Here is an 18,006-nt window from a genome sequence, read left to right as displayed (position 1 = left end):
TTCTGTTGATCTATTGCCAGGTAAAAATGAGTTAAAAGAACAGTATAAAAAAAAATTGAAAAATCTTGCTTATAATTTTTATTTCTGAGCTTCACTATATTTGGGCATTTTGTGTGCGGTTATTTAGTTTAATACGCATTCGCAAGATATTTTGACTTCTATTAAACAGTAAGACTAGTTGTTTATTTGTTTATTACATCGTTTCCGATATTTGTGTCAACGTTACAGTTACCACGTGCAAAGAACAAGTTTCAGTAAATAAAAGGTATGTATTCAAAATTTATAATCTTAATCGTATACTAAATTGTATACGTGACATCTAAATGAATTTAAATAAATTTCAAACTCTTGATTATCACTCAAATGAAACAAATTGCTAAGTACAATTATATAGAAGTATAGAAATATTTCACTATTGATATAATTAAGAATTTTTTCAGTACTATTTTTCAAATAGTACTGAAAAAATTCTTAATTATATCAATAGTGAAAACTTTTTTTTAGTTTATTTTTATATTTATATTTCTTGTTTCTATTCTTCAGAAATGGATAATTCAAGAATATTAAGTCAAAGAGACAAGGAAAAATATGCTTGTAATGGGTATCTTTATGTTAAATACAAGATTGATAAGAAAGGTTCAATTCAATTTTGGCAATGTGAAAATAAAAACAAAGGATGCAAAGGTAGAATCTGGACAATTGCCAGTGATGGATCATTAATTTCTGAAAAACAAGAACACACGTAGCAGTTCTGGAAATGCGGGCAGAGTAATAATGCAAGAAGTTAGTACAACAGCCAAAAAATTAGCAGATACGACAATGAGCAACCCATCACAAATCAGAACTCAAGTTCTTCAAAATGTTTCTTCTGCGGTAGAAGGAATGCTTCCAATCATAGCTGTCTGTGCAGAAATATTCAAAGAAGAAGATTAAAAAATTTAAAAGCCCCAATTAATCCTGATTCTAGGGAAACAATAATTATTCCTGAAGAATACTTAAATTATGAATTCAGTCCATCACAATTTGAATGTTTTTCATTGGCTGATTCTGGATCAGAACAGGTCGACCCCATGAGAATATTAATTTTTGATCGTGAAAGCCATGCAGTGTGGAGCCAAAGCATGGATGAATTATTTATGGATGGCACATTTTTACTTTCTCCCCCTCTTTTTGCTCAAATTTTTGTTATTTTGGCTAGAAGGATGGAGGTCCTGTTTTCCTTGTTTTATATTGTTTATTACCTAATAAGACTCTTGAAACATACACAATTATTTTATATGATACATGAAATGTGGCCATTACTAGATCCCGAAAATATAAATGTTGATTTTGAAATTGCCATTCATCAAGCGTTACGTATAGTATTTACGCAAGCTAACATAAATTGTTGCTTTTTTCATCTCGTACAAAATCTTCGTAAGCATTTAGCTTCATGCAGTCTTTTAACTAGATATAATTCTGATGCGCAATTCGCTTTAAATTCAAAAATGATCACTTCGCTTGCTTTTGTTCCAGAACAAGATATTATTTACGCTATTTCTGAACTTGAGAATCATTTATCCAATGAATTTGAACCAATTTTAGAATGGTTTATGAATACATATATCATCTAAGGAATAACAGAACCGGGGCTCCACTGATTTTTCCCTCAGATGTTTTGTCTGTGTACCAAAGAACAATAAATGGAACCGATAGGACAAATAAATTTGCAGAAGCCTGTCATCGAAAGCTGCAATTGAGCTTTGGCTGCAGCACAAGTCATCCAAATTTATGGATTTTTATAAATGGACTACAAAAAATTCAAAAAACATATGATGTTGATTATGAAAGAGCAGTAGTAGGTTTTCAACATGAGCACAAACGTAGACGTTACGATGAAGCTGACCAAAGAATTTTGAAAAAAGTTATTAATTACGATAGGGAAAATATAATAGAATATTTACGTGGTATTGCATATAACTATAATATGAATTAATAAATTCAAGAAAATTGTTTTGAATTTCATATACTTTTGTTTTATTGTATATATGTAACATTTGTAAATATGTTTGTTAATTACAAAATAATATTAAATGAATTTTTAAAAAAAACTATTTTTTCTTTATTTTAATACTGTGCAATTATACCTTTTCATTTTTAAATCATTTTCAGACCACTCTTTTTAACCATCTCTTTCTTAAACGATCCTACAAATTTTAATATATGATATAAATGAAAATATATAATATAAATATTTATTAACTAGCTGATTCATTTTTTTGTAGGGGAAATTTCAATATAAATTCTATACAATTCGTAATTCTACACAATAAAAATAACCTTAATTATAAGTGAGATTTTTCAAATTTTATGTTTATACTGTTCTTTTAACTCATTTCTCAAAAAAAAAAAAATTTAATTTACCTGGTAATAGATTAACAGAATAGAATTGCATATTTGATCTTTTATTCTGTCGTCCAGTTGTTGTGTACCCCAATAATTATGAAAGCTGGTATGAAGTAAAGCCAGTTGAATACATTTATATAGAATAAGATACAAAGTAGTCAAAACCTAAAAGTAGCAGTCTACAAGATAGGGTTCAAACCATTTTAAATTATGCATGTGATCTAAGAGTTGAGTTAGAAATAAAACACTTGATCCTAGAGACCACATTTATGAGAGTTAGAGAAAAATGAGTGGAATGAACAGATGGTACCAGTGGCAGAATTATATTAAAAATGAAAATATTAGAAACGAACTTGACATTGTCAACATTGAAGAATGTGTGAACAGAGCTATGGTGGTATGGTCACTTAAATAGAATAAATAGAATGGGGAGGAAAGGTTAGCAGTTTGATGCCAAGATGGCAGGAAAAAGACCCAGAGGAAGACCAAGGTCTTTGTGTATTGATTCATTCAGAAGTGCCTTAGAACAACAAAACATTAGATATGACAATATTGGAGTGCTCACAAATAAAATACATTTGGAGGAAAATTGTTGATATAAGATTAATAATAATGTAAGCTTAATCATATAGTTCTATCATAGCGGGCTTGAGCTTGACGGTACATATCAGGAAATTTCTTATGATGATGAACTAAATTAACTTAGAAATACAATAAATACATTAAAATTACATAAATTTGATTAGCATTGACGTGAATTTTTTTTTACTTTTTTTTTGTTACCACCCATTGGGGCACCCACATGGCTCAGACAGATCTCTACAATGGAATAATATTTCTCCTTTCTGTTTTATCTTGTTATTGTGGTTGCACTTTGAACTTTTAGTTTCAGGCCGAAATATTTGCAATAATAATAATTATTATTATTGTAATTGAGAATACATATCAGGAAATTGATGATGATGAACTAAATTAACTTAGAAATATAATAAATACATTAAAATGACATAAAATAAATATGACTCCATGGAGGTGCCTGTATTACAATAATAATTATTATTATTATAATACAGGCACCTCCATGGAGTCAGAAGACTCATCACAGGAAACCCAATCTATCCACACAATCTATCATTCCTCTCCTTGAACCTATTAACAGATAAAGCACTCATATCTGACTCTGACAACCGATTCCACCCATTCACAGCTCTCACAACAAAAAATCTAGTCCTCGCACCCCTATTAATCAATTTTGATGACCAACAATGGACCTAACATGATGGTGGACCTTTATTCAACTTCCAGGGATAATCCCTTGTTCTGGTCCCTCTAGCCAGGTTCTGAAACATTTCCTCTGCATCTCTCCTATAAAACCTTTTAAGCAACTTAAATGCTTCTTCTTCTGCATCTTGTCCCACTTAAGTGGGATCGGTGTTAATGAGTCTCTATCTAAATGCTTCTATCATATCCAGTCTTTTTCTCCTATCAAACAACTTCTGCCATCCACACACCCTCAGTTCTATCGTCATAGGGAACATTCTACAGGCCATCATGGTTACTTGCCTCTGAATCCTCTCCACTGCTTCCTCATTCCCCAAGAAACCCTGAGGACCAGACTTGAGCACAATAATCCAGATGAGCATATCAAGGCTTTATAAAGAGGAATAATAACTTCCTTTTCTCTACTCATTAATGTGTTCTTCAATAGCCAAGTAATCTTATGAGCAACCTTAGCAATCTGTGTCCTCTAAACCTGAAGTCTGCCTTCCACCACCCCCAAATCTCTGGCTTCATCTATTTCTTGGAGTACAGTGCCATCAAAGTGATACACAACTTGTAATCTGTTTATCCTAAAATGCATTACTTTACGTTTCTCGAAATTAAATTGACACCTATTAACTTTTGCCTATACTGACAGCCTATATTTAAATCATCCTGCAAGCCCTCCACATTGTCTTGATTAATTATTACTCTACCTTATTTTGCGTCATCAGCAAAACAGAAATTTTCCAATTAGGTTATTTCCTACATCATTTATGTACAAATTAAACAGCAATGGTCCCAGCACTGAACCTTGCTGCACACCACTAGTCACCTGTTTTTGCCTTGATTCTGCCTCTACATATTACCACTTTTTGCTATCTTTTTAGCACCACTCTCTTAGCCACTTAACCAGTGTCATATCCACCCCCATTTGTTCTAATTTGCATAACAGAGTTCCATGTGGTATTGTGTTAAATGCCTTTGCAAAATCCAACAAAATCATCCTCATTTCCTTTATGCAACTCAGCTGTTACTCTATTATAAAAAGTTAGTAAATTACTAAGGCATGACCGACTTCATAAAGCTGTTATATATATATATATATATATATATATATATATATATATATATATATATATATATATAAAAGAGTTCTGCATTCTTATTACCTTGCTTTGTCTTTGTTTTATCTTTACTTAAAACTTTGTGTAAATAGTCGACTGCCTTAACTATCAACTGCTGCCATTTATTTATTTGTTTTAGACTGCACCAGTTAGACTATGTATTGAGTGCGAGGTTATAAGATTTTTAACTAAAGACAAAGCAGATATTGTTTGCTTTCCCCACTTATATTAATCCTTACCTTAAATTAGTCATGGCTTAATTATCGATCACATAAACTTCTAATTTAAGCAGGTTCAAAATTTTCAGGATAGTGCATTGACGTAATCAGTCCAACCCTTTAATTAAATCAAAAAGGAATATTTACAGATCATTCACATTAACTTATATATAGAATTTCATTACAATTATTTTGTTATTCTCAATTTTTCCTAATTGAAAATTTTTTTAAAATTTAATTTAATTTTAATTAATTATATTAATATAATTAATTTTATATTAATCTTAGTTCTAATTTTTTTCCTTTAATCACAATCTATAGTATCCTGCCAGTCATATATACATTACCTCACGATAAGGTATACCTTGAGCAACCTTAATTCAATATCAATTTACATTATCTTATTTTATCCATAAACAAATACACTTGATGTGCAGTTTTGTCTGGAATTATCATATATATAACTACTTACAAGTCTCATTCAGCACTGCCTTTTATATGAATTTTGTTCAAATGTCTTGCTTTCCTTCTGCTAGCTCATTCTTGATTTCCCATCAAATTTCTTCCTTGTATGAGTTGTCGATTATTCCATGCCCTATAGGACCCTTAACGTGGTAGCTATGTGCAGCTCTTTCCTTTCGATTCCTGACAACGGGCCTTATTTGGTGACCCAGGTAGAGGACTCAGAACCTATGCCACTTCTCTTTAGATTACCGATGGCAGATCCATGTAAGAGAAGGTTGAGAACCTGGAAAAAATGATGCTTCTCTTTTGATGAACAACAATGGACCTAACATGATGGCGGACCCAGGTAAGAGAAGGTGAAAACCCAAAGAACCTATTCCTTCTCGACGTCTTGCCTGATATATACTCCCGGACTTCCATTGTACACATGTGTGTGTTTCTCGAAAACATTCCATATATGGTCATGTATTGACCTTTGGAAATGATGTCATACTTCACAAATTTTTTGAAATTGCCATATATGTCAATTCTTAGAATTCTTCACTATTCTTAGAATTAGACTTGCTGATTAGACATTACTTAACAGTGTTACACGATGATCTCATGTGCCATTATTTTAACAGAGGCTCATTTAAGTTATTAACATTTCTCTAAGTACATTCATCTTAAAAAAAACACATGTAAAAAGCAAACACAATAAGTTACAGAGATTTTACAAAGCCAGTTGACCCTCATACAGTATCATATTTTTATCTACCATTCCCGAATTCTCTTTTTTGCCAATTTTTTCTAGTACTTTTACCATCATACCTAAGATACTAATTAGTCTATAATTTGCTACTGCAGTCCTAGAACCTCCCTTATGCAAAGGAATTATTTTGCCCTCTTTCCACTCCCGTGGAACCTCTAACTGAGACTTCAATTAAATGGCCTAGGCAAAGGCATTGCCATTCCCTTGCTCATTCTTGCAAAAAAAAAAAAAAAACCTAGTTGATATCCCATCTAATTCCACAGCAGTATTTACATTGAGATTCTGCAATATCCTAACAACCTCCAATTCATCCATCTCTGTTCCTACATTATTGTCTTAAACATAGTTTAAAGCATTAACCTCACTAGGAAGATATATGCTTGCAAAGTGGTCACTCAGTAACTCAACTATTTTATCCACATCTACCTTCTCCTGACCATCATCACTCATTTCCATAGTAATTCTTCCTCTTACTTGCCATATAATGAAAGAACTCTTTTGGATTTTGTTTGTCCTGCTCAGCTAGATTCTTCTCATAATCTGAATTTGTCTTCCTTGCGTGCTTGTTACCTTTCTTGCCTGAGCCTTGTACTGTTCATGAGTTTGCTGGTCAATTTCACTTTATATACCCTCCAGAGCATTTTCTTCTTCTGCAGCCCATGCTTAATGATATTATTGATCCATCTAACTCCTACCCAATTAACTCTCCTTACCCTAGGTATACAGTTTAATATGCTTCCTCTAGATCAGCGCTTCCCAAACTGTGGGCTGTAGGTTTTGTTCAGCGGGGGTGGGGTGTGGGGGTTGCATGAAATAATGAAAACAAAAAATATAAAATGTTTTAAGACTAAGTAGATTTTTTTATCTTAAAAGAAACATATTTAATTTTTATTATTTATTATTTCTTTTTTGTTAATTTTTATATTTTAATGGAAAAAATCACACATTGATGTGGCTTCACAAATTTTGTTTCCTGCGTATATTTCGGCACTTAATGAATATTGATAAATAAATACTTATTCATATAAGTTTAATTTCAAAGCAGAAATCTAAGAATTGCAGTTTCAAATATTTCATTGATATTGAATTTTTGTGTAGCAGTATTGAAACACATCCATCACATTAAGTTGTTATTAAACTTCTTTAATGTTTTTAACCCTTTCTTTATTACTAATCGTTTTACGTTTCATGTGCTTGTACTGTAAATGTACAATAACAATATATCTATCTATATAAAAATATGAGATAATGTGCCATGTCAAATGTGTATGTAAGATGCTAAAAATGTAATATTTGCATTTGATTTTTGCAATATTCGCTGTGTATGTTTTGTATTGAATATAAATACAATAAATATTATAATAATATATGTCTATATTACGATTTTTTTTCGAGGGGGAGCCGTGAAATATTTTAATTTTTCCAAATGGGGCCCTGACATCCAGAAGTTTATGAAGCACTGCTCTAGATGACCCTTAACTATATATCCCTTGCATTACTAACATCCTTACCATGCAATGTTTTATGCTATGGTACAGATTTAAGCTTCTTTCTAAGCATGTCATAATCACCTGCATTGTAGTTTCAGAAATACCCCTTAAAAGAATATTCCTCATCTTTTACAATCTCCCAAGTCAAGGCTGCATGATCACTTTCACCCATTGGAGGCAGTGTTGTCACCTTGGTTATGGATAGCTCTTCTGATCCTATGACCAGGTCCAATACTCTCCCACTACTAATCCCCTTCATCACATGCTACCTTAAGTAATTATCTCTCAGCAGGTGTATAAATTCTATTTCCTTCCTGCCATGTGATCTTTCTTCCTTCCAGTTGATATCGCCAAAGTTCCCTATAATAATCACTCAACCTGTAGTCATTGAACTAATTTGGTGATGCATGTCTTCCAGATGATCTGTGTAGTTCCCTGGCCTATTCCAACAACCAACTGTATATTTTGTCTTACTTACTATTATCTCGCACCAGATTGCTTTAAATGAACATCCTCTCTGTCTTCCCTGAAAATACTAAACCCTCCGCATTCTATCTGTATCTCTGGAGTGATGAAGATTTTAGAGAAGTTGGTAAGAACTCATATACAGAAATGGGATGACAGACAAACTGTTTTCTTGTTGTACACTTAGGTTTATGTGGGAAGTTTTCTATATTATAAAGAGATTATTAAAAGTAAGCAATTAAAACTCAAGTTTATTAAAAGTAAGCAATTAAAACTCAGCAAATTTCGTGTATCGTAAGACTTACATCATCAAGGGTAGTGGTACAACAAAAGCCTATTAACAATCAGTTACACATATTAGATGTTTTTGATAACTTCACAACTCTTAAATATAATTGATAAACCAGAATATAAATGATAAATTTGTTATTGTGTGTTTTTGTATTCTGGTTTATCAATTATATTTAACAGTTGTGAAGTTATCAAAAACATCTAATATGTGTGTAATTAATTGTTCATAGACCTTTGTTGTGTAAAACTTTTATGTTCCACTGCCCTGATGATGTAAGTCTTACGACACATGAAACTTGTTGGGTTTTAATTGCTTATTTTTAATAAACTCCTTATATTACAATGTGGACTCAGTACTGAAAACTTCCCACAAAACTGTGCTTTTCAAGGAACAGCATGGATTTGCTAAAAGGAGGTATTGGCTGAGTTGGATAAAGAAAATGGATTACACTATGATACTGTTGGACTTTGCTCTTGCATTTGTAACATTTGCTCTACCACATGAAAAGCTGTTGAATAAATTTGATGATATAGGATTGGAATATATAGCTGTTAACTGGAATAAGCAAGTGGCTGATGGACAGGTATCAGAATTTGGTATGTGGGGTGGGGGGGGGTGAATATTACATTCAACGTGATCCTTGGACCAATGTTGTTCAATCTATATAGTACAAAGATGATATCAGAATTATGGAATGTAGTGGACAGTTGGAGAGTGTGGACTGTAGACAGAAAGATAGAGGCCTATAAACTTCTGAACAGGTGTTATAGGATATACCATTTGATGAAATTTTTTGTTATATAGAAGATGTGTGGATGGCAGGGGAGGGGACTTCTGTGGAAGTTTATATTGCACTAAAAAGAAGGGTGTGAGGGCTATGTTTTTCTCTTACAGAGCATTGAGTGAGTGGAACAGTTTGCCTGTTGAAGTATTTAGTGCATGAGTTTAAGAGATGGTATAACTGCTGGTGTGGGTGATGTACATTTCCTCAGTTGAGTGCTTGACTCCCTAGACATCTCTGATTATAATCTGTGTTTGTTTGTATTATCAATTTTTAATATATATAATTTTGATTTCTACAGATTGAAAGTTTGAGGAGAGAAATAGCATCAGCCCTTCAAGATCGAGATCATGCTTTAAAAGAATGCAATGATTTGAGAGAGAAATACGGTGATTATGTCACTGGGCGAGAAGATGGGCAAAGAGAGAAAGACTGGATATCCAGGAAGTATGAATCTCGCTGGGAATCCATAGGTCATGATGGTAGTAGGAAAGAAAGGGAAGGGCTTCAACTGTGGGATATAACTTCTCTTGATAATCATATGAAGAGCCATGGTCAGTGGTTAGATGATTTGGATCAAGCAAACAGAGAAGTAGAAAGTTTGCGAAGGCAAATTGAGAGGCTACAGACAGAATTAGTTGGTGAGCTTAAATATATGTTTAATAGTTTTTCAGAATATGATTTTATTTTTGTCATTTCATAACTTTTTATTGTAAACAAAAAATATTATATAATCTAAAACTTGTTGACTACAGCATAAATTAGATTTTTCACTGAAGTTAAATTTCTTGTGAACCAAAAGTTACTTTGTCTCTGATTTGAATTTAATTTGTCATAAATTAGTTGGGAATGATTCTGTTATTCTGCATTTAAATTTGATGTGTTTTATCAATATTTTTATTTATTGCAGGAGTTATGAGGCATTTTGGAGGAGAGGCTGCAGTTAAATTAGATTGTATAAAAATGAAAATCTATAAGTTACGGAATCTATATTTTATACTTGCTTTAACATTTTGTACTACAATTTCTCGCATTTCAAGGTTGAGGTCATGCTTAGATTTGAGTGAGAAGTACAGTGATTATGTCAATGAATATATAACCATTATTGTACACATGTCTATTACTCTGTTCATATATATTAAGGATTAATGTGATGTAACTTTTCATGTCTGAGCCATATGCTAAATGAATAAAATAAATATGTCAATGAGTGAGGAAATGAGCATAGAGACAAATACTTGGAAATCCAAAAAGTGTAAATCGCCGGGTGTTTCTAGACCTTGTATAGCAGTGGGAGAAATATGAAGGTTTTCAGTTGTAGGATAATATTCACATATAGATATAGAAATGTGCTGAATTAATTCTTTATTCATATAAATATCCGAAGAATGCATAATTATTATTATTATTTTTTTTTTAAATTCTTATACTATGTATCATATCCTCTTAATGTTTGGAGTTCTATGTGTGACATAGTTATAGCTCACTTGAACTGAGCTTTCAAAGCTGCTCTGGCATTACCTTCTTGCTATGAAAGATTGCCATTTTTTTTTTTTTTTTCTTCATTGCATTTCTGTATTGTAGTGAAGTAACTTTTTTGTTTCTTTTACATTTCACAAAAGAATATATCTATATTTCGTTGTTTCCAGAAAACTTTCCTTTTAGAAACATGTAATTATAACTGTCAAGACTCTTAATAAATGACACCATTGAAATGAGCTCTTTTATGGAGCTTGCACATAGTCACATTTATTTTGCATAGGTTTGCAATGAATGTTCATGTAGTTTGTCTATATGATATCACTTCTTCTCCTGCAGTGTGTATTGTCTAGGCTTTCTTAGCCTATTTTCATAATTTACACTTCATAATCCTGTCATCTTTGCAACTTTTTTACATCCTCATTATTTCCTTACCTCAGAACCCAGGAGACCAAATCCCTGCAGAATAATATGTATACATGTGACTTGTAGTCATATGAAGGCCTTATATAGAGACAAAATGACCCCTTTATTCTCATTATTTGTTTCAGATTGCAATCATTTCTGAGTTATATTTGCCACCATAACTCCAAGATCACCAACCTCATCAGTTTCTCCAATCACAATCCTGCTAATATAATATGCTATTGGAAATCTCCAAGTGTATAACTTTATACTTGCTAACATTGAGTTTACAACCATTATCATTTGCCAGATTTCCAGCCTATTTAAAGTCATTCTGTACATGTTGCATGTTAGTGGCATTATAGCAATCTCAAAAGTCCTATCTGTCTTTGCATGTCATTAAACAATTGAACATTTCCCATCAGTCCTTCCCATTACTGTTATGTGGTACCTGTTTGTGGTGGAGGGCTCCTAGTGATGATTCTAGCCTTTTTCATTCTTTCTCTGTTTCTATACTTTTCTTTCCATATTCTTCACTCCACCTTTCCTGAGTCATTTTTATTTTCCTGTCTTCCACACTATCATCACCAGAATCCAACACTTTTCTGCTGCATTTGCCATGCAGTATGGCCTGTGGACATCCAGAAAGGGAGAAGATCTCAGTAGTCTTGCATTACTTTGTCCCCTGTTTTGGAAAGATAGCAATCCTTGATGTCCTGGTCAGGATCATTTGGCTATTGGACTCACCTGTAAGTGTCAGCAGCACTGCACTAAGTCTTCTACCCCTTGCTCTAGGGAAGGGGCTCAAGGCTTGCTGCAGTGCTGGTATGGTGTCCAGGGTAAATTCTAGCATTTCACCTTTGAGTGCATTTATTGCTTTCAACAAGCTGTTTCTATGTGTAGCTCCATAGTGGGTGGAGATCTGTAGCACTGAACAAAAAAATCCTTTTGAGTATGAATCTTCCATCTTTAAATTTACGAGGGTCCCTCACAAGCTCCCACTCTTGTAGTTAGTTACTACAGATGCATCATTTGATAACAGAAGTAAGAAACAAAAGACATGTAGCATGAATATAAAAAAACAGTGCTTCTCATCATCTATACAAAAGGTGAATAGTCAATAAGGAAAACGTAACCCCCTTTTGTCTGGTCTGGCTTCCACTGATTAGACCTTAAAGGTTAAAAACTGGTCTGTGTGGTGGTCTTTCCCATGATGCATAGCAATATATATGTCTGAAAGGAAGTGCTTTGCATTATGGGATACTGACAATTGATGTACAGTCATCGTTCAAAGTTTGTTTGCTTACACTTGGGTAATAGGTGATACTTCTATATTCAAGTAGCTCGAGCAAACAAAGTTTGTGTGTGAAGTGTCTTCACAACTAGACTACGTGTATACAGAAGTATGGGACAGGCCACTTTTGACCTTTATTGAGGTCTCATCAGTGAAAGCCAGACCCAGGAAGATCTGGAAGAAAGTTGAATTGATGCAGTTTTTCCTATACAGATAGTGAAACTATCTGTATAGGAAAGAGAGATAGTGAAAAGGTTATAACCTAATTATTAAAATGCTGTGGATCAGAAATAGTCAAAAGTTTTTTTCATTTGTTTACAAAGTAATTATACTGAGGCAAATGAATGTGAAGGCAATAGAATCTATATACAAGTAGCCTACTTGTGAAGATGCATAGTGTGCCTGTTAAGTAATGAGACAGCAATTATTATATCAAAACAAAGAATTATATTTGGAATTGTCGATTACACAGATTCAAAATAACCTCTCTCTCTCTCTCTCTCTCTTCAACTCCACACAACATTTACATCTGTCGTACAGATATTCAAAGGCACGGTGGAAGTCCTGGATGGAAACCTCCTTCAGTCTCTGGGTTACACCACATTGGATGTCGCTGAAGTGTTTCCCATTTCAAGGCACATTTTATCTTTGGGAAGAGAAAAAAATCTACGGGAGTCAAATCTAGTGAGTAGTGAGAATGTTTGATCACACAGATTGACTTTGAAGTCAGAAACTGCTTCACAAGCAGCATGCAGTGCACTAAACAAATCTTGATCTTGTGGAAATCTCTTTCTAAGATTAATCTAGCCATTTCCAAGCTATACAGCGAGTAGCCTAGTGGTTATTTGCCTGCCATGGGCAACAATTTCCCTAGCTTTCACCACAATTTCATTTGTCTATGCAGAAACTGGCTGTCTGCAGCGTGGTTCATCCTCTAAGGACTCTCTCCTCTTTAAATGTTGAAAACTAGTGGAACACCTGTCCATAGCTGAGACAGTCATCACTGTAAATGTTTTTTAGGTCTTGCTACACTTAGGAAAAACTGCTGCACTGTAGTAGTTTTTTCTAATTTACAGTAAAATTTTATCACAGCTCTTTGCTTCATGATGCAACTTCTGATTTGCTCCACTCACACACTTTTACTTCCACGGTTGCCACACAGAAACTGCTGTGTCACTTGACTTGAAAGTTGCACCTGTGATGACAGCATACTCTAGTGGTCAAAACTATAAACACGTTTGTTACTTTTATTCAAAGGGCTGTCTTGTAAAAAATCAATCTCATTACTTAATGGACACATTGTGATGTGCAAACTTTGTTTGCTTATGGTTGGATAAAAGATTAAACAAGAATATAAATACAAGATCCAAAGTTAAATACTATGGATCTTATTATTTGAATAATAAGGCGATTATTTGTATAGGAAAAGGATGTGATTTCTGCATTCATTCAACCTTATCTTTCTGGGCCTGGGCAATCCTGGTTGGCCGAGTGATTAGCATATCTGCTTTCCAGCCAAAAGGCTGTGGGTTCGAATCCCACTGTGGGCATGGATGTTAGTGAAAATACTGTTGGTGGTTGGCGGTAGATGGCATTGGTGTAGATGATGACGGTAGTTGTGGTTGTTGGAGTGGTAGAGATGGAGAGTTGTAGAGTAGGTGCCCTCCCCCCTTGATGAAGCTTTGGACTCCCTGGAGGTGTTACGTAATAATAATAATATAATTTCTTCTCAAATGTCATTTACTATTGGAAGTTTATTTTACACTTGGTTAGACTATAATAAATTTAGTTTAATCCTTTATCCAAGTGTAAGCAAACAAAGTTTGCGGCTGAAAATATCTTCAGGATTGAGATAAGGTGGTGCAACTCGCAGCAAAGGTGGACCAAGCTCTCATCACTCTTTGTCTCAGTATCTCCTTGCTGACATGTATAATGCTATGCATTAAGGGAAGCCACTACCCAGACCGGTTTCGATCTTTATAGAGGTCTCGTCAGTGGGAGGCAGACCCAGAAGTGGTGATACCAAGGCAGAAGCAATAGGAGAGGTCATATTTACCTATACGAGGTAAATTTATAAGAAAATATGACCTCTCCTATTGCTTCTGCCTTGGTATCACCACTTCTGGGTCTGCCTTCCACTGACGAGACCTCAATAAAGGTCAACTGATCTGGGTAGTGGCCCTTTACCTTAATGCATAGCATTACACATGTCCGCAAGGAGATGTGCTTTGCATTATGGGAGATACTGAGACAAGGAGTGATGGAGCTTGGTCCACCTTTGCTGCGAGTTGCCAAAGTGTTGTACCACCTTACCTCAGTCCTGAAGATATTTTCAGGTGGAAACTTTGTTTGCTTACACTTGGATAAAGGATTAAACTAAATTTATTATTGTCATTTACTCTGTAACCAAGTGAAAAAAGTTTCAACCACTGTCTCAGATCCAAAGTTTAAATACTTTGGATCTTAATATTTTAATAATAAGACGACTATTTGTATAGGAAAAGTATGATTTCTACATTCATTCAACCTTATCTTTCTGGGTCTAGCTTCCTCTGACAAGGCTTCTGTAGAGGTTGAAATTGCTCTGTGTGGTGGTCCATCCCATAATGCTTTTGCATTATGGGATACTGTGACAATAGATATGAAGTCAACAGCTTCTATATTCAGGTAGCCTAGTTGTGAAGATACTTTACATGCAAACATTATTTGCTTACACTTAGGTTAGGATTAAAATAAGAATATAATTTCTTGTCAAATATATGGTGCCTCTAACTTTTGTATTAGCATAGTATGGCCTTTCATATCCTTATGTTAGTAAACTTCATACAAACTATATGAAACCTGAAAGATGATGGATTTGAATGATAGTTGGAAGTGTATGGAAGTTGTAAGCCACATATGACTCCTTGTAAAATGAGTAATTTGGGATCAAGGCCAATAGGATAGAGTAAGCCCCTAACTAAAATGTGTGCTGAATGAATGAGAAAATTAAAAGGAAGCACAAAACTTCATGAACATTTATACATACTTCAGGTGTAAGTCCAGTCATGATCCATGAGTTGATGAGCTATCGAGATCAATTTGTGAGGGTTCACAGAAGACAAACTTTCTTTTGATGGAAAGTAACGACTTCAGCTCTGCTGTACATAAGGATGGTCTAGTGATTGTTTATATATACAATAGTAGTGAGGAAGAAGTTCCCTCCCTTGATTCCACTTCTCATGGTTTTAGCTGGATTGTTTGAAATACCCTATGAATTAAGCAAAGTAAAATAATATCTTGATGCTAAAGAAAAAAGTAATGGTGTAAGATTTATTAAATTTTAACATTTAACTGAGTAAAGACCTTTCATAGCAAAATGTGTATCTTGTTAAAATGAATAAGTATGCTGATTGATTCAGTGTACTGTATTGTGAGTTCATTTATTAAAATTAACACTAAACAAACAAGACTCAAGTTGAGCAATATAAGTTTTAAGCTTAATGCTGCACCCTTTAACTACCTGTGGGCTGTTTTGAGTTAACCTTTGAAGTCTGAGCTATGCAGAGAAGCTGACTTACTGAGTAAGAATACACTCTATATGTGATTGTAAGGCTAGATTTATTGCTAATGAAGTTGTCAAAGCATGTATTATGAGCATTAATTTGTGTTTTAAATTAATTTAAATTAAATTGTTCTTGTTAACCGTATTTGTGTGATTTCTGAAGTTATGAACTGCCACTTTGCTATTTACTACTACTAATAAAGAGAAATCTCTCCTACTAAATAAAGAGACAAATCTGTTTCCTCACCACTCAGCACACATTGAATTTACAGCTCACTTCGGTTGTAGCAGTCATTAAACTAACATTTAATTCATCCCAAGTGCTGTTTTATATCAGTGTTCAAATTAATAAACTAAATAAAGAGACAAATCTGTTTCTTCACCACTCAGCAAACATTGAATTTACAGCTCACTTCAGTTGTAGCAGTCATTAAACTAACATTTAATTCATCCCAAGTGCTGTTTTATATCAGTGTTCAAATTTCTGTACTTGTTACTATGATTCAAATCAGTTTCTGGAATCAAAAAAAAAAAAGTATTATTTCTGGGAAAACTCCCATGTTACTCCTCTTAAAAAACTATTCTTTTTATGGCTATTTTGCCTGCTTTTGTTTAGGAGTGTCCCTTTTTTTATGTCATTGTTTTTTTACTCAAGAATTCTTAGGGCATTGCAGATGTATTTTAGAGACAAATACAGGGTGTTCGGGATAAATTTGACAGTTTCGTAAGGAAAAAGAAAATCTTCTTTGTATCTATTAAATTTAATGAATTGACAAAAAAACATTACAGGCAGAGTTAATTACAATACTATCAACAAGATTTACTCAAAATAACCACCATTAGCATTCGATCACAGCTTCAATTCTGCTTCGGAACCTCGAACAAGCTGATGCTACAGTCTCCCTGGGAAGGGCCGCAAAAACTGTTTTAATTTTATCCATTAACTGGGCTTTTGTATTACTGGAAGTGCGATTGGTGTCTTTTTCAACTGCGCCCCATACAAAATAATCCATGGGGTTAAGGTCTGGGGAGTTTGGAGGCCAAACATTTGGACTGGTGAAGTCGTAGAAATTTTCAGACAACCATTTTTGACTTTTCCCAGAGGTGTGGCAAGGGGCCGAATCCTGCTGCCATACATACGGCCTACCATTGGCTACCCTTGTTATCCAGGGCTTGACTACAGTTAGCAACTCCACGAACAAAGCCTGAATTCCAATGCCAGGGTTCTTCAACACCTGTTCCTGCAGATTTGCGAGGAATTCTGCTGTACGAACGCAATCAGATCGTCTGCTAGGGATCTTTCTTCTTGCTACATCCTCGTAGTCACCATTGCAAGTCTCTAGTTCATGCCTGATTGTTTTTACTGTATTCAGGGAGCATTGGGCAGCAGTCGTAATATCCTTATTTTGATGGCGGGCACGAATCATCATGATACAAGTTATTCTCTTCCATGATTCAGGTGGGTTCCAGCTATCCATCCTTTCTGACATCTTGTATATGAATGAAGAAGGGTCCAAACTTTTAAATGAAGAGAAGTGTGTGTTAATACATGTAACTTACGGAAAAATATAATTAATTATAAATATGTCAAATTTATCCCGAACACCCTGTATATGTAGCATAATAGAAGAAAATTCGCACATACCTTTTCTTGGATATTGTTGCCTGTCTTCTTTCTTTGGTGTGCATACTTCTGCTGTTATGGTGTTGATGGGGGGGGGGGGGGGGCTTAGGCAATGTGGGAGAATTAATTTGAAAAAATTTGAAAAAAAACCATTTTTTTTAATATAATATATACATATATTATTTTTAAGGGTGGGTTCAGCACTTTTTTGTAGGGTGAGAAAAAGGTGAAAAAGGAGGCTGAAAATATTTCTATATTTAGCCCCCTTTTTCATCTTTTTCCCACCCTACAAAAAAAGCGTAAACCCTTCCCCTTCCTGTTTTTTAGGGGAAGGGTTTATGGGAAAAGGGGGTCGGGGAGATGGTTGACGGGATGCGAGCCGTTCTGAATGTGTGGGTCGTCGTCTGAACTCATGGAGGAAGTCCC

At 34.2% G+C, this 18,006-nt stretch overlaps 1 protein-coding gene across 1 annotated transcript in view; it reads left to right on the top strand.

The window, feature by feature from the left end:
* The window catches only part of Dlg5 (MAGUK family member discs large 5), a 440,912-nt gene that overhangs the window by 136,116 nt on the left and 286,790 nt on the right, over positions 1 to 18,006 (top strand). The window contains exons 9-10 of the mRNA XM_090409542.1: positions 9,536 to 9,707; positions 9,801 to 9,875. Coding sequence (XP_090265668.1) covers positions 9,536 to 9,707; positions 9,801 to 9,875 — 247 coding nt within the window. The remainder of the gene's footprint in view (positions 1 to 9,535; positions 9,708 to 9,800; positions 9,876 to 18,006) is intronic.

The sequence above is a fragment of the Typopeltis vanoorti genome, chromosome 19 (genome assembly GCF_054136105.1).
Source record: "Typopeltis vanoorti isolate ZY-2024b chromosome 19, IOZ_Tvanoo_1.0, whole genome shotgun sequence".
NCBI classification, from domain to species: Eukaryota; Metazoa; Arthropoda; class Arachnida; order Uropygi; family Thelyphonidae; genus Typopeltis; species Typopeltis vanoorti.
The sequence above is the reverse complement of the archived record's forward strand: the minus strand, read 5'-3'. Positions and strand labels throughout refer to the sequence as shown.